This window comes from Ostrea edulis, chromosome 1 (genome assembly GCF_947568905.1).
Source record: "Ostrea edulis chromosome 1, xbOstEdul1.1, whole genome shotgun sequence".
Lineage (NCBI taxonomy): Eukaryota > Metazoa > Mollusca > Bivalvia > Ostreida > Ostreidae > Ostrea > Ostrea edulis.
In genome coordinates this window covers 56,185,824-56,204,238 of record NC_079164.1, presented here as the reverse complement: position 1 = coordinate 56,204,238, position 18,415 = coordinate 56,185,824, and the positions used below count along the sequence as shown (strand labels likewise).

Genomic DNA, 18,415 nt, shown 5'->3' with positions numbered 1-18,415 from the left:
GCTTTTCTGACTCAGTGGTTATTGAGAAAAAGATTTTAACTATATATTTGTATGTAAAACTTTGATCCCCCTTGTGGCCCCATCCTACCCCCGGAGCCCATGATTTGAAGAAACTTGAATCTGCACTATGTCAGAAAGTTTTCATGTAAAAATCAGCTTTTCTGGCTCAGTGGTTCTTGAGAAGAAGATTTTTCCTATATATTTGTATGTAAAACTTTGATCCCCTATTGTGGCCCCATCCAACCCCCGGAGCCCATGATTTGAACAAACTTGAATCTGCATTATGTCAGGAAGCTTTCATGTAAATCTCAGCTTTTGTGGCTTAGTGGTTCTTGAGAAGATTTTTAAAGTTTTTCCCTATATATTTGTGTGTAAAACTTTGATCCCCCCTTGGGGCCCCATCTTATCCCCGGGGGCCATGATTTGAACAAACTTGAATCTGCATTATGTCAGAAAGTTTTCATGTAAAAATCAGCTTTTCTGGCTTAATGGTTCTTGAGAAGAAGATTTTTAAAGTTTTTCCCTATATATTTGTGTGTAAAACTTTGATCCCCCCCTTGGGGCCCCATCCTATCCCCGGGGGCCATGATTTGAAGAAACTTGAATCTGCACTATGTCAGGAAGTTTTCATGTAAAAATCAGCTTTTCTGACTCGGTGGTTCTTGAGAAGATTTTTAAAGATTTTTCCTATATATTTGTATGTAAAACTTTGATCCCCTATTGTGGCCCCATCCAACCCCAGGGGCCCATGATTTGAACAAACTTGAATCTGCATTATGTCAGGAAGCTTTCATGTAAATCTCAGCTTTTGTGGCTTAGTGGTTCTTGAGAAGAAGATTTTTAAAGTTTTTCCCTATATATTTGTGTGTAAAACTTTGATCCCCCCTTGGGGCCCCATCTTATCCCCGGGGGCCATGATTTGAAGAAACTTGAATCTGCACTATGTTAGAAAGTTTTCATGCAAAAATCAGCTTTTCTGGCTTAGCGGTTCTTGAGAAGAAGATTTTTAAAGATTTTTCCTATATATTTGTATGTAAAACTTTGATCCCCTATTGTGGCCCCATCCAACCCCAGGGGCCCATGATTTGAACAAACTTGAATCTGCATTATGTCAGGAAGCTTTCATGTAAATCTCAGCTTTTGTGGCTTAGTGGTTCTTGAGAAGAAGATTTTTAAAGTTTTTCCCTATATATTTGTATGTAAAACTTTGATCCCCCCTTGTGGCCTCATCCTACCACCGGGGGCCATGATTTGAACAAACTTGAATCTGCAATATGTCAGGAAGCTTTCATGTAAATTTCAGCTCTTCTGGCCCAGTGGTTCTTGAGAAGAAGATTTTTAAATGACCCCACCCTATTTTTGCATTTTTGTGATTATCTCCCCTTTGAAAGGGATATAACCCTTCATTTGAACAAACTTGAAAGCCCTTCACCCAAGGATGCTTTTGGCCAAGTTAGGTTGAAATTGGCCCAGTGGTTCTGGAGAAGAAGTCGAAAATGTGAAAAGTTTACAGACAGACAGACAGACGGACAGACAGACAGACGGACGCCGGACAAAATGTGATCAGAATAGCTCACTTGAACCTTCGGTTCAGGTGAGCTAAAAACATAAATGTCATGTTCATTCCTGAATGGTTCCCAAGCTAGCCAAGTTTTTATCTCACGAGTTAGGTTGAGGTAGCAGGGATAGTTTCGCACTATAGGCCCGGTCAACTTTTTCAAAAAATGGAATTACCCCGTATTTGAAGTGATATTACATGTATAAAAATGTATTCAATAATTTTAGGATACATGTCAAATGTAGCTGAGTGCTTAGTAAAAATGTTGATATACAACATGTAGGTGTCACCATGATTCCTAGCATATAGATGGGTGCAAATACGAAACTAAGACACGTGGTCAGTTGCTGAAGAAATTCCGGTGAAAATATGCAGGGTCTAGCAAAAGGTCTGTAGCTGTGAGGGAAGGTGGATGGCCGCATATGAGAGGTAGATTTTTGAGAAGGGCAAATAGGGTTCTTGATTGTGCACAGTGTCTAAATCCCCATGTTTGGTACTGTGATGGTGTGGGGGTGGTGCGGATTAGCCCAAATGAGGGAAAGTCAAAGCAAAAAAGGGGAACCTGCTCAGAGCATGTTTTGTGCACCAGCACCAGTATTTATAGATTACATGTAATTTAGGGTCATAATTTATTAACTACACTAATATGAAATACAAGTATTGACATAAAAGGGAAATATGATTTTTCATTAGTCTGTCATAATCTGACTTTGGTGTATACCCCCTATCCACATGTTTGAAAACCAAAGAAACTGTCCCCTGCCACCTTTAAGAGAATGGCATTTTTTGAAACCCATGGAATTCAGTCAATTTCATTAATATTATCAAGATAAATGTATTAGATATGTAATACAACCCTTTATTTCAATAGATATATCACATTAGTGTCACAATGGTAGACAACAGAGTCAAGGGGGGTAAGCTATGCTTTAGTACTATGGAAAACCAGAATCTGGTCAAGTATCATAGTGACATGTAAGTACATGTAAATAAGCTTAGTGGTTAAAATAATGTTATTTGGGGTACTTCATATACTGTGTATTCTTTTTACATAGATTACATGTAGTTTTACATGGTCTACATGTAATTAACAAATTGTACTGATTGACAGGTCTCAGGTACAGTAGATCACATTTCTTGTCAGTACCATGATACATATTTATGAAAAAATACTTGCAGATAGATAAATAAGTCATTTTAGAGACATTTTGTACACAAAAAACACAACACCATTTTCTCATTTATGGGTGGTACTTGTAAACAAGCCACCTCCCCTTTGACATTTGGCTGAATTGCATGAATCTTTAGTTTTCACTATTAGGATGGCATAGAATAGAATGTAAGAAGAGAACAGGTACTCAAAATCTTGTTGGGGAGTTGTTTACTTAATTAGAGCATATTTCAGGTCTATACATATACAGTATGTAAAGAAGTAGACAGTGAAGTGGGAAATTTTCTTGATTTTAAGAGCAGTTCTGTCCCTTTATCTCTCTCTAATCCATCATTTTCTACACAGGTTCTCATGATTACATGTTCAGCATGTAGCACCACATATAAGGTCACTTTTACCATAGATACAATATACTTGTAATATTATTTGTTAGGCACAGGGATCTTACTCGAACACTCTCATCACTCAAAAATGACAACATCATACACAGAAATGTAGGGTTTTTAAATAATTTTATTGCGTACACATTTAGGGCGGTCGACATGATGTATTGGTGTAGTTTCACTCAGAATAAGTCAGATTTGTCAAAAATGGGAGTTGACGTCAATGACATGAGATGTCAGAATTCTTAAAGGTAGCAGGGGACAGTTTCGCACTATAGGCCCGGTCAACTTTTTCAAAAAATGGAATTACCCCGTATTTGAAGTGATATTACATGTGTAAAAATGTATACAATAATTTTAGGATACATGTCAAATGTAGCTGAGTGCTTAGTAAAAATGTTGATATGCAACATGTAGGTGTCACCATGATTCCTAGCATATAGATGGGTGCAAATACGAAACTAAGACACGTGGTCAGTTGTTGAAGAAATTCCGGTGAAAATATGCAGGGTCTAGCAAAAGGTCTGTAGCTGTGAGGGAAGGTGGATGGCCGCATATGAGAGGTAGATTTTTGAGAAGGGCAAATGGGGTTCTTGATTGTGCACAGTGTCTAAATCCCCATGTTTGGTACTGTGATGGTGTGGGGGTGGTGCGGATTAGCCCAAATGAGGGAAAGTCAAAGCAAAAAAGGGGAACCTGCTCAGAGCATGTTTTGTGCACCAGCACCAGTATTTATAGATTACATGTAATTTAGGGTCATAATTTATTAACTACACTAATATGAAATACAAGTATTGACATAAAAGGGAAATATGATTTTTCATTAGTCTGTCATAATCTGACTTTGGTGTATACCCCCTATCCACATGTTTGAAAACCAAAGAAACTGTCCCCTGCCACCTTTAAGAGAATGGCATTTTTTGAAACCCATGGAATTCAGTCAATTTCATTAATATTATCAAGATAAATGTATTAGATATGTAATACAACCCTTTATTTCAATAGATATATCACATTAGTGTCACAATGGTAGACAACAGAGTCAAGGGGGGTAAGCTATGCTTTAGTACTATGGAAAACCAGAATCTGGTCAAGTATCATAGTGACATGTAAGTACATGTAAATAAGCTTAGTGGTTAAAATAATGTTATTTGGGGTACTTCATATACTGTGTATTCTTTTTACATAGATTACATGTAGTTTTACATGGTCTACATGTAATTAACAAATTGTACTGATTGACAGGTCTCAGGTACAGTAGATCACATTTCTTGTCAGTACCATGATACATATTTATGAAAAAATACTTGCAGATAGATAAATAAGTCATTTTAGAGACATTTTGTACACAAAAAACACAACACCATTTTCTCATTTATGGGTGGTACTTGTAAACAAGCCACCTCCCCTTTGACATTTGGCTGAATTGCATGAATCTTTAGTTTTCACTATTAGGATGGCATAGAATAGAATGTAAGAAGAGAACAGGTACTCAAAATCTTGTTGGGGAGTTGTTTACTTAATTAGAGCATATTTCAGGTCTATACATATACAGTATGTAAAGAAGTAGACAGTGAAGTGGGAAATTTTCTTGATTTTAAGAGCAGTTCTGTCCCTTTATCTCTCTCTAATCCATCATTTTCTACACAGGTTCTCATGATTACATGTTCAGCATGTAGCACCACATATAAGGTCACTTTTACCATAGATACAATATACTTGTAATATTATTTGTTAGGCACAGGGATCTTACTCGAACACTCTCATCACTCAAAAATGACAACATCATACACAGAAATGTAGGGTTTTTAAATAATTTTATTGCGTACACATTTAGGGCGGTCGACATGATGTATTGGTGTAGTTTCACTCAGAATAAGTCAGATTTGTCAAAAATGGGAGTTGACGTCAATGACATGAGATGTCAGAATTCTTAAAGGTAGCAGGGGACAGTTTCGCACTATAGGCCCGGTCAACTTTTTCAAAAAATGGAATTACCCCGTATTTGAAGTGATATTACATGTGTAAAAATGTATACAATAATTTTAGGATACATGTCAAATGTAGCTGAGTGCTTAGTAAAAATGTTGATATGCAACATGTAGGTGTCACCATGATTCCTAGCATATAGATGGGTGCAAATACGAAACTAAGACACGTGGTCAGTTGTTGAAGAAATTCCGGTGAAAATATGCAGGGTCTAGCAAAAGGTCTGTAGCTGTGAGGGAAGGTGGATGGCCGCATATGAGAGGTAGATTTTTGAGAAGGGCAAATGGGGTTCTTGATTGTGCACAGTGTCTAAATCCCCATGTTTGGTACTGTGATGGTGTGGGGGTGGTGCGGATTAGCCCAAATGAGGGAAAGTCAAAGCAAAAAAGGGGAACCTGCTCAGAGCATGTTTTGTGCACCAGCACCAGTATTTATAGATTACATGTAATTTAGGGTCATAATTTATTAACTACACTAATATGAAATACAAGTATTGACATAAAAGGGAAATATGATTTTTCATTAGTCTGTCATAATCTGACTTTGGTGTATACCCCCTATCCACATGTTTGAAAACCAAAGAAACTGTCCCCTGCCACCTTTAAGAGAATGGCATTTTTTGAAACCCATGGAATTCAGTCAATTTCATTAATATTATCAAGATAAATGTATTAGATATGTAATACAACCCTTTATTTCAATAGATATATCACATTAGTGTCACAATGGTAGACAACAGAGTCAAGGGGGGTAAGCTATGCTTTAGTACTATGGAAAACCAGAATCTGGTCAAGTATCATAGTGACATGTAAGTACATGTAAATAAGCTTAGTGGTTAAAATAATGTTATTTGGGGTACTTCATATACTGTGTATTCTTTTTACATAGATTACATGTAGTTTTACATGGTCTACATGTAATTAACAAATTGTACTGATTGACAGGTCTCAGGTACAGTAGATCACATTTCTTGTCAGCACCATGATACATATTTATGAAAAAATACTTGCAGATAGATAAATAAGTCATTTTAGAGACATTTTGTACACAAAAAACACAACACCATTTTCTCATTTATGGGTGGTACTTGTAAACAAGCCACCTCCCCTTTGACATTTGGCTGAATTGCATGAATCTTTAGTTTTCACTATTAGGATGGCATAGAATAGAATGTAAGAAGAGAACAGGTACTCAAAATCTTGTTGGGGAGTTGTTTACTTAATTAGAGCATATTTCAGGTCTATACATATACAGTATGTAAAGAAGTAGACAGTGAAGTGGGAAATTTTCTTGATTTTAAGAGCAGTTCTGTCCCTTTATCTCTCTCTAATCCATCATTTTCTACACAGGTTCTCATGATTACATGTTCAGCATGTAGCACCACATATAAGGTCACTTTTACCATAGATACAATATACTTGTAATATTATTTGTTAGGCACAGGGATCTTACTCGAACACTCTCATCACTCAAAAATGACAACATCATACACAGAAATGTAGGGTTTTTAAATAATTTTATTGCGTACACATTTAGGGCGGTCGACATGATGTATTGGTGTAGTTTCACTCAGAATAAGTCAGATTTGTCAAAAATGGGAGTTGACGTCAATGACATGAGATGTCAGAATTCTTAAAGGTAGCAGGGGACAGTTTCGCACTATAGGCCCGGTCAACTTTTTCAAAAAATGGAATTACCCCGTATTTGAAGTGATATTACATGTGTAAAAATGTATACAATAATTTTAGGATACATGTCAAATGTAGCTGAGTGCTTAGTAAAAATGTTGATATGCAACATGTAGGTGTCACCATGATTCCTAGCATATAGATGGGTGCAAATACGAAACTAAGACACGTGGTCAGTTGTTGAAGAAATTCCGGTGAAAATATGCAGGGTCTAGCAAAAGGTCTGTAGCTGTGAGGGAAGGTGGATGGCCGCATATGAGAGGTAGATTTTTGAGAAGGGCAAATGGGGTTCTTGATTGTGCACAGTGTCTAAATCCCCATGTTTGGTACTGTGATGGTGTGGGGGTGGTGCGGATTAGCCCAAATGAGGGAAAGTCAAAGCAAAAAAGGGGAACCTGCTCAGAGCATGTTTTGTGCACCAGCACCAGTATTTATAGATTACATGTAATTTAGGGTCATAATTTATTAACTACACTAATATGAAATACAAGTATTGACATAAAAGGGAAATATGATTTTTCATTAGTCTGTCATAATCTGACTTTGGTGTATACCCCCTATCCACATGTTTGAAAACCAAAGAAACTGTCCCCTGCCACCTTTAAGAGAATGGCATTTTTTGAAACCCATGGAATTCAGTCAATTTCATTAATATTATCAAGATAAATGTATTAGATATGTAATACAACCCTTTATTTCAATAGATATATCACATTAGTGTCACAATGGTAGACAACAGAGTCAAGGGGGGTAAGCTATGCTTTAGTACTATGGAAAACCAGAATCTGGTCAAGTATCATAGTGACATGTAAGTACATGTAAATAAGCTTAGTGGTTAAAATAATGTTATTTGGGGTACTTCATATACTGTGTATTCTTTTTACATAGATTACATGTAGTTTTACATGGTCTACATGTAATTAACAAATTGTACTGATTGACAGGTCTCAGGTACAGTAGATCACATTTCTTGTCAGCACCATGATACATATTTATGAAAAAATACTTGCAGATAGATAAATAAGTCATTTTAGAGACATTTTGTACACAAAAAACACAACACCATTTTCTCATTTATGGGTGGTACTTGTAAACAAGCCACCTCCCCTTTGACATTTGGCTGAATTGCATGAATCTTTAGTTTTCACTATTAGGATGGCATAGAATAGAATGTAAGAAGAGAACAGGTACTCAAAATCTTGTTGGGGAGTTGTTTACTTAATTAGAGCATATTTCAGGTCTATACATATACAGTATGTAAAGAAGTAGACAGTGAAGTGGGAAATTTTCTTGATTTTAAGAACAGTTCTGTCCCTTTATCTCTCTCTAATCCATCATTTTCTACACAGGTTCTCATGATTACATGTTCAGCATGTAGCACCACATATAAGGTCACTTTTACCATAGATACAATATACTTGTAATATTATTTGTTAGGCACAGGGATCTTACTCGAACACTCTCATCACTCAAAAATGACAACATCATACACAGAAATGTAGGGTTTTTAAATAATTTTATTGCGTACACATTTAGGGCGGTCGACATGATGTATTGGTGTAGTTTCACTCAGAATAAGTCAGATTTGTCAAAAATGGGAGTTGACGTCAATGACATGAGATGTCAGAATTCTTAAAGGTAGCAGGGGACAGTTTCGCACTATAGGCCCGGTCAACTTTTTCAAAAAATGGAATTACCCCGTATTTGAAGTGATATTACATGTGTAAAAATGTATACAATAATTTTAAGATGCATGTCAAATGTAGCTGAGTGCTTAGTAAAAATGTTGATATGCAACATGTAGGTGTCGCCATGATTCCTAGCAGATAGATGGGTGCAAATACGAAACTAAGACACGTGGTCAGTTGCTGAAGAAATTCCGGTGAAAACATGCAGGGTCTGTAGCTGTGAGGGAAGGTGGATGGCCTCAGATGAGAGGTAGATTTTTGAGAAGGGCAGATAGGGTTCTTGATTGTGCACAGCTAGTGTCTAAATCCCCATGTTTGGTACTGTGATGGTGTGGGGATGGTGCGGATTAGCGCAAATGAGGGAAAATCAAAGCAAAAAAGGGGAACCTGCTCAGAGCATGTTTTGTGCACCAGCACCAGTATTTATAGCAAGGGCAGCGAGCCAGCGCGGAGCGCTGGCTCGTACTGCGAGCTCTAATGACTAGAGCGCGGGAAATAATCCGAGCTAAATATCAACCTCTAAGAAGAATTTGTTTTGACGCCAATCCCAGAAGTCCCTCGTACAAAATGGCGGATGGTTCGATTCGTAAAATAATAATTAAAAAAATCTTTGAAGTTTTACAAACCTTTCTTATTTGAAAGGAAAGGATGACAATCATATTTTCCCCCCTTTCTTTTTCTTTTTAAAATATTGTCTAAAGAAATGTAAACAGTGACTGTCACAACTACCAGGCTACGTCACAACACGCTCGTTGCATTTCCCGCAAACTTCCACCAGAGTTCGTTTGCTCACAAAGCAAACTCTTCCACTTAGGCATTATGGGAGAGCGATTTCTTAGGCCGCGTACACTGTGACGTCACTGTAGAATGACGAAAAACATAACGTCAAACGTAAACAACTTTCAAAACAAGAACGTAAACATCAAGTTCATTACTTTACACAATAATTTGAACAGAATCTCCCTACTTTTTGATGATCTTTTGATCATTTCATGTTTAAAATAAAATCCATACTTTTATATTAATGCTCTTAATATCAATATCTTCAAACTTTTCACTGCGAACTACTTCTTTAGTGTTATTTGCCTGCGTGATAATCGCGGACTCACAATATACAAATCTGTATATTGTGCTGCGTCACATAGGAGAGGTCTATTCGTAGGTGACGTAATGAGGCCTCGACGGGGAGTTTGGCATTTCCCGCTAAACTGGTTCCTACATTGGCGAGAAGAGCAAGGCAGTAATCCTACGTATTGACAGTGAACCAGATCAGTTTTCCTTGTTTTCAATATAAATTTTTTGAAAATGTATTCAGATATGCTGCGCTCGCCCCAACGGTCACACCGTAATCATATTAGATTACATGTAATTTAGGGTCATAGAGGGCGAAGCCCTCTCACGGCCCGAAGGAACCGACACTGAATGGATTTACTTTTTCCGTAGCTTTTTATCGATATCGTCAAATAAGTCAAACTTGATCCTGCGATTACCGCACTGACCATATACCGATCAATTGAAGTACCAAGCTGAATTCATTCTTTCGTCCTTTAAGAGTTTGGAAATCAGTTCAGAGTTGTCTTTTGTCACATCGTCTGTGACCTTGACTTTGTTCTTCAGCGCTTTGATACTTGATCTTTTCCTCATCACTCTGGCTTTTGTTTCTGCGTTACGCAGTTTGATAAGAATGGGTCGTGGACGATCTTTTTGCCCCGGGATCCTATGTGTCGCTACCAAATACTTTTCCTCTATCTGCGTGCCCACTTCTATCAGAACTTCATTTAGAACCTGGAGGAGATCTTCTCCTTTGTTTTCATGAAATCCATGGAATTTGAAGATATTATTTTTTCTAGAATATTGCTTATTATAATTTGCTTTTGAAACTGCTGTTTTTGTCATAATTACATTTTCCTCTAGTTTGTTATGCAGATCGTTGATAACTTCATCGTGATCTCCGATATCTCTAGCTAATCGCTTGTTTTTATTCCTCAATTTCTCATTCTCTTCTCTTAATTTCGTCACTTCTTCATACAGTTTCTTTTCAATTGTTGATTTTGAAATAGTTCTTCTACTACACCTTTGATTATTGATTTGATGTCATTTACTTTGATAGTTCTTTTTAGCTCGTTGTTGATCTTGCTGAGTTGTGTTTGTATTGAATCCATTGTGCATGTAGTTTTTTCTGTGGGCGTGAATTTTGGGGAGCTTTCTGAGACGATGGTTTCTTTAGACTGTTTTTTCATATTAACTGATTTTGGAGTAGCATTGTTACGAGTGGTAACACCTCCGGTGGGTATTTTGAAATATTTGTCTAGTGTATTCATATACTCTGATATATCAAGTGCTAGAGATATACTCACGCCAGTAACGTTCGCTTCGAATCCTACTTCCAATAGAAAATATCACTTCACCAATGTACCATGCACAGAATTTGATACTACAAATGCTCCAAACATTCGTCGATATGTTCACAATAATTTATAGCCCGGTAGACGCACACAAACTCGTTAACTTGGTCGGCCTGTCGCACCTCTCACTCAGCGTGTCCATCCGTGAACGGCGCCATTTTTGGAACCCCAAATAGTACTAAACTTAACGATATGCAAAAGGGTTCCCTTGAGGGTGATATTTCATATAAAGAAGCAACACGTGTATTGAAAAATATGTCCAATAACAACAGCCCTGGAAGTGAATGGCTTTACTGCAGAATTTTTCAAAGTATTTTGGAAACAATTAGGACACTATGTAATTAGGTCACTAAATTTAGGATACAAATTGGGAGAATTATCTGTAACACAAAAACAAGGTATAATAACTTGTATACCAAAAGACGGGAAAAGTAAATTTTACATGAAAAATTGGAGACCAATCTTTATTAAATGTAGTGTGTAAGAATTTGGATCGGGATGTATAGCCCAAAGAATTAAAACAGTAATCAGATCAATAATCAGTACAGACCAAACTGGATTTGTTCCAGGAAGATATATAGGTGAAAATACACGTCTTATTTATGACTTAATGCAGTATACTGAGAATAATGACATACCAAGTTTATTACTAATGATAGATTTTGAAAAAGCCTTTGATACAGTGTCATGGAAATTTATCGATAAAACGCTTAAATTTTTTAATTTTGGACCATCTTTTAGAAAATGGATATCAGTGTTTCAACAAAACATCTCTTCAACAGTATCATATGCAGGTCATCTGTCAAATATTTTAAGGCTAGGACGTGGATGTCGACAAGGTGACCCCATATCTTCTTATATTTTTTTGCTTTGCGTCGAAATTCTAGCCCTCAAATTAAAAAATAACGAAGACATAAAAGGAATTAATATTGATGACACTGAATACTTACTGTCACACTATGCTGATGACACTCTTATTATATTAGATGGCTCTGAGAGGTCTCTTAGAGAAACAGTTAAAGAGTTAAACAACTTTTACAAAATTTCTGGACTTAAAATCAATGTATCAAAAACTCAATTAGTCTGGATTGGTAGTAAAAAATACTCGTCTATCAAATTATGTGAGGATATGAATTTTCAATGGATGCATACCTTTAAACTTTTAGGGATAAACTTTGATGTAGACTTAACGAACATTCCCAAGCTCAATTATGATAAGAAACTAGTGAAAATTAAGTATATCATAAATCAATGGAGTAAACGACATATAACACCACTTGTAGAATAACTCTTATTAAATCATTGCTTATTTCACAATTGAATCATCTTTTTATTTCACTACGTGTACCTTCTCCATCAAATAGCTTTATAAAGAATCTTAATGAAATTCTTTTAAACTTTTTATGGCAGTCTAAGGTTGACAAACTTAAAAGAAAGCAAGTAATACAAGACTATGTAAATGGTGGACTAAAAATGACGGACATATATAACTACATCATAGGATTAAAATCATCTTGGATAAAAAATTTTTTTATATTCTCAAGACACAAAATGGAAAGTATTGTTAAATAAAATTGTCTCCTTAGAATTGCTAATTAAAACAGGATCTGATTATATAAATGTTGTTAAAAAAGACATCAACATTGCTTTCTGGAAAGATATCATTACTGCATTTCAAATAGTCCAAGATAAAATAAAAGTTCAATTCTGGTATGACTTTATAAGCCAGCCAACATTGAATAATAACAAAATCAAAATTGGAAATAAAACCGTTTTCTATAAAAAATGGTTTGAGAAGAATATAGTGTACATATCTGATTTACTTGATGAAAAGGGGTCTTTTTATTCTTTAGAAAATTTACAGAATACTTATAAAATCAAAACAAATTTTTTGATATATGCTTCCCATACCAAAATTCGCTCACAAAGTGCACATGAGCCGCTCACGTGAGAACTAACATAAATTTCCTCATGTGCAATTTAACATGCAAATTAGGTAAAATGCTCACGTGAGCAAAATTATGCACATGTGCAAAGCATTCCAAATTCTCTAAAATTTTGCTCACAAAATGCTCATGTGCAAAAAATGTTTGCTCACTTCGCACATGAGCCACATGAGAAGGAATTGCTCACTTCATACATTGTAACATAACTAGAACAATGAATATCATTTTTATATCTATTGACATTATTCAAGATTCATGCACTCCAAACAGAACCCAGTTGCACAAAAGTGAGTTAAGTTTAACTGACAGTTAATGTCTAGTTATCATTATATAAATGTAAGGGTTAATGACAAGTTAACTATTAGTTAAAGTTAACTAACTTTCGTGCAACTAGATCCTGGATCAACTCATGAGCTGCACATGAGCAAAGGCTAGGATTTTCTGTACGGGTTCACTCCAAGTCCTATAAAAACAACCACTCAGACAATTCGAATGGAAACCAACAATCCCAGACCTATTGTGCATCTTAATATTAGAATATTCTGTACTAGTAAAAATGGAACCAAGCAATCTATGAGCATTTTGAAATTTCAGATTCATTCACATCCTTTTCAATATACAAAAAATTCTAAATTGCAGTGGTTACAATTTAGAATTAACAACTACATTTTAACTACAAACTCATTCTTATTTAAGATAGGGAAGGTAGACACCAAATTATGTTGTTTATGCAAAATTAGTGACGAAACAATTATTCATCTGCTTTGGGATTGTCCAAAGGTACAGGGGCTTCTAAGATCTATCATAACTTTATGTAATACAAAAGGTATCAATATTACATTAGATAAAAACTTTTATTTTTGGAATCACTAGTTCTAAAGAAATAAGCATTATTCTGTTAATTATCAAATCATATATACAGGAAAAGATGTCAGCAAGAAAACCTAGCTATCAACCCAGGAACTGCTGATTGATCTTAAAAACACATATAACTACACTAAGTATACTCCAACTCAACATTGTAAATATGATGAATTTATAAATCAGTGGAATACATGATTTTTCTCTTGGACAGACTAATTGGCAGATACACTTATTGTTATCTATATTTTACTTTATATTTTGATCTTGCTCTTTTATATCAACACAACCTAGCTATGAACGATTTACCATACTTGTATCAAATGATATCATATTACTTTCTCTCTTTCACCACCCCTCTCTGTCTATCTCCAACAGTCTTTCTCTCTCCCCACTCCTCTTTTTCTATCTCTCTCTTGCTTTAATGTATGTATATGTATGCGTTTGAACACTTATTTGTGACATAGATCTCAATAAATTTGTTAACACTTAAAAAAAAACACACACCAAAAAAAACAACAAAAAAAACAAAAAACCCCGACCACCTGTCTGACGGGACCAACAACCATGATTTTTAAACCTTTTTGTTTGATTTCACAAAAATTTACCTTTATATAACGACTGTACATTTTTCGATTACAATGTGATTCCTGCTTTGGATTTAGGTTGAGCATAACTATTCTGGGAATTATCGCCCCTAACACTTTCGTTTTGAAACGCACACTTGTTTAATCGAATCTGAATCAATTATTATACCCATGCAAGCTGTCATGCAGGGTCGTGTGTGGTTAATTAACAAAACCCGAGTTGTTGTTTATTTAACAAAATCAAGGATCATGGAATCAAGGCCGGTGTATTTGAAGGTGTGAATTTCGACAAATTTAAAAGAAGTGCGGGGTAGATCGGAAATGAAAATCTACCACTTGTTATACCATTATGTTCAGCAGAGTGAAAAATTTGCCCGATTGTGATATAAATCAGGTAAATATTGTGCTTAGGATGGAGTATTCGCGATTTTCCTACATGAGATACTCGAGGTTACCAGAATCATGACCACAACTAATGTAATTTTGATGAATAATAAATTATGATACAACACAATGTATTCTAGATTTTTAACTATATACAGTGTATTATTAATTTTATTTTACAACTATTTTCTCCATTGTACAAACTATTTCTGTATATATTATTTGCGAAATTGTATGCATTAACTGCGGAAAATAAGCAACCTGTAACCTGTCATATATATGTGGCCACTCAATATCTTGAGAACCCTTTGCTTGACAGACATCAAACTTGGTACACTGGTGCATCTTAAGGAGTAGATAACCCCTATTGATTTTGAAGTTACCTGGTCAAAGGTCAAGGGTTAAACTGGACATTAGAGTAATATATTGTTTCTTATATTTTAAGAATCAGTTGCTTGATTAACACCACACTAGGTACACTGGTACAGCATAAGGAGTACTAGATGACCCCTATTGAATTTTAGGTAATATGGTCAATCCACTTTGGACATAGGAAGATATTGTCTGCTCAATATTTTGAAATGGTTTGGCACTACTATCAATTAAATGATGCATGTGTATACTATAACCCTTTTCAATTTTGCACGATGGGGGGCATACGGCATACATGTTTTAAAAACATTTCTTGTTATTTTGTCATCAATTTCAGTCAATTACAATTATGCAACTTGTATGCTATAATTCACAGGTGTAATATCTTACATTTGGGAAGAAGGGAAAACTTGAAAGAGGGAACACTAAAGAAATGAAAACTAAGCTATATTCTCTGATTGACTTTGGGCTGACCTTGCAGGGGGGGGGGGAGGCAATTAAAATTATAGGTTGATTATGATAGGTGTATTAGAGTAAAAAAGAAATCAGACATGTTTTTCATCAGACAAGTGAAAGTTAAGAGTTTTAGTTGTCCAAAGAGCAATTACTTGAGATAGAATTTAAAGTTAATGTCAATTTCTGATATTTATGTTTAATGTATGTTGCAGTGCTGAGTGATGGACTGAAGAAAAATTTTACTGATGTCACAGTATCAGTGGTGGACTGTCCAGATTTAATGAAGAAACCATTTATGTTGGCATCATCAGGTAAACAAATAAATAGAACTTTACACTTAGCAGCTGGTCCCAAACAAATGCTAATCTTTAACAATCATAATCCTTGATTTCCAAACAAAGATTATATTATTCTTTTTCAATCATTATCCATAAATCCAAAGTATAAAGCATTTGTTCATTGTCTGCATGTACAATGTGTGTAAACCTTTTACATTTTCAACCTCAAGAGCATACAGAACAATTCCAATTTGGCATAATGCCCTATTCTGGTTTGTTCAAATGAAGAACCATGCCCTACCAAATGGAGATACATTTGAAATAATTAAAGAGGATGGGATGACAGTTCTTTTTAAGGTCTTGATTTTAAGGGCCTGGGCCTTTCCAATTGGGAAAAATACGCAACGAGATCATTTCTAGTTATTGTTCTTATTCTTACCGATTTTGTGCACGCGATTTCTCAAAAACGGCTAGATAGATTTTCATGAAACTTTCAGGAAATATGTAAAATAGGATTGTCTAGAACAGCTTTTGTTTAGTTTTTCCAAAATCACTTCCGTTCGCAAGTTACGGCCGAATTTTCGTTTTTCAAATGACATTTTGTCCGGGCGTTTTCTCATAAATGTTTGAAGATTGAGTCTTCAAACTTTCAGGGATGATAGATGGTGACTTGTAGCTGTGTAATAAAGTTTATCATTGCCATCCGTCACTTCGGCCGTCACCGGAAGTGAACAAAAGAAACGTCAAATTTCAAAATTATGCTTTGGAAACAAAACTTACATAGATTAGTTGGGTCTCTTTCGGAGTTTCAGAAAATGTTAAACTTACAGGAAGTTTAACCAACAACTTCCGGTTTTTAGAGAAAAACTTCGAAAAATTGGTCTTTGTTCTCGTATATCTCGCTTATCTATCAACTTTTTGATATGATGTTTACAGATATTATTGACATTATTCATCTCTAGGATAACCTTTTAATACTATTTCAAAATTCACTTCCGGTCGCGAGTTAGGGCCGAATTTCCGTTTTTCAAATGACATTTTGTACGGCCGTTTTCTCATAAACGGTTAATGATTGAGTCTTTAAACTTTCAGGATATGATTGGTGGTGACTTGTAGCTTTGTAAAAAGATTTATCATTGTCATCCGTCACTTCCGGCCACCAACGAAAGTGAACGAAAGAAACGTCAAATATCAAATTTACGCTTTTTGAAACAAAATGTGCTTGGAATAATTAAGTGTCTTTTGGAGTTTCAGAAAATGTACATGTGCATTGATTTTAGTCATCGTAGTTTTGAGTTGATGTTAATTTCTCGTATAATTTCTCAATAAACAAATATTATCATTCTATATAATGATAACAAAAACAGCTAAGGGGAGATCTAGACAATACTGACAGCACAAGTTGCATCTACAGTGTATAAAAATCCCTGAATATGATAAAGTGATCTCCCCTGTTATATAAGTAAAATTAAAAACTTGACAAAATAAAATATTCAAAAATCATCGAATAATATATACAAAAACAAAAAACATCAGCCTAGGAGAAAAAACAGCAGCAAATGCCTACACATTACAAAATAACTGCATATAAATATATAGGTGAAGGAAGGGGAAGGAGGGTGGGTAAAACTTCTAAATTCCTCCTTGTAACAAATTAATTTCAGAACTGACGCTATCTAAACATCACGTGTTATGACCTTACCATATGATTGGACAATACTTCAGAAACTTGAACTGGTTAAAAACACAAAATGACCTTAAATACAGACTTACAAAATTACATATACAATGTAGATAGAGAATGGGTTCGCATATCACAAATTACATAAATGCCATTATTTACAACAATGCAATATTATGTAATATTGGTGCTCTGGCAGAGTTCCATATAATGATGGAACAACAACATAACAATAACACCGGTATTGTGTGAAATATTGTCATTTATTAGATGACAATAAACAACTAGTTCTAATTGTAACGGGGACTGTTACATATATTCCCCAAACCTCCCCGAATTAAAAAGTGATGTCCTTGTGAATCTATAGCAAAAAATCATTTTATTTTAGCCTTTAATTACATGTAGTACGTTCAATATGGTCATTTCAGTACCAAGAAATGAAAGAAAGCGTTGCACGTGCATACACGTGCACGCGTGTATGATTCCGAATTTTTGTTGATGTCGTTCAACAGGCATTTGTATCATATACCCACAGTATGAATTTCATAATGTTTCCACCAAATATAAGGAAGTTATAGCGATTTTAAAATCGTCCAATCAGAATTCAGCACACGTGCATGCACGTGCTGAGCAGTAATTCTAACCACAGCAATTTGTAAGGAGTTCCAAGACGCATTTAAACCCCTAATATCAATAGAATTGGATGAAAAACAAAAACGTTATCGTCCTTTAAAATTTGAACATTTGAAAAACAATGCACGCGCAAACGCGTGTGCGTTGGCTTTTTTTGTTACACCAATATATAGATACACATATTGTCTATGTATGCTGTGAATATCATCTCATTCGCTTCATAAATAAGATAGTTACAAATGTTTTAGTATTATCCAATCAAAATGAAGCGCACGTGCATGCGCGTGCAAATTGGTAATTTTGACCATGCAAATCAGTTAAGGGTCTCAATATCT

General features: G+C 35.3%; 1 protein-coding gene across 2 annotated transcripts in view; it reads left to right on the top strand.

Moving 5' to 3' along the window:
• Nucleotides 1–18,415, top strand: part of LOC130051844 (ester hydrolase C11orf54 homolog) — a 227,025-nt gene that overhangs the window by 22,040 nt on the left and 186,570 nt on the right. Inside the window, exons 1-2 of one of the 2 annotated variants that reach the window (XM_056154790.1) lie at nucleotides 8,599–8,727; nucleotides 15,701–15,799. In XM_056154790.1, the coding sequence (XP_056010765.1) occupies nucleotides 8,721–8,727; nucleotides 15,701–15,799 (106 nt within the window). In that variant the 5' untranslated portion in view covers nucleotides 8,599–8,720. Of the gene's footprint in view, nucleotides 1–8,598; nucleotides 8,728–15,700; nucleotides 15,800–18,415 lie in introns of those variants that run through there. The other variant, XM_056154788.1, reaches the window with a different exon arrangement.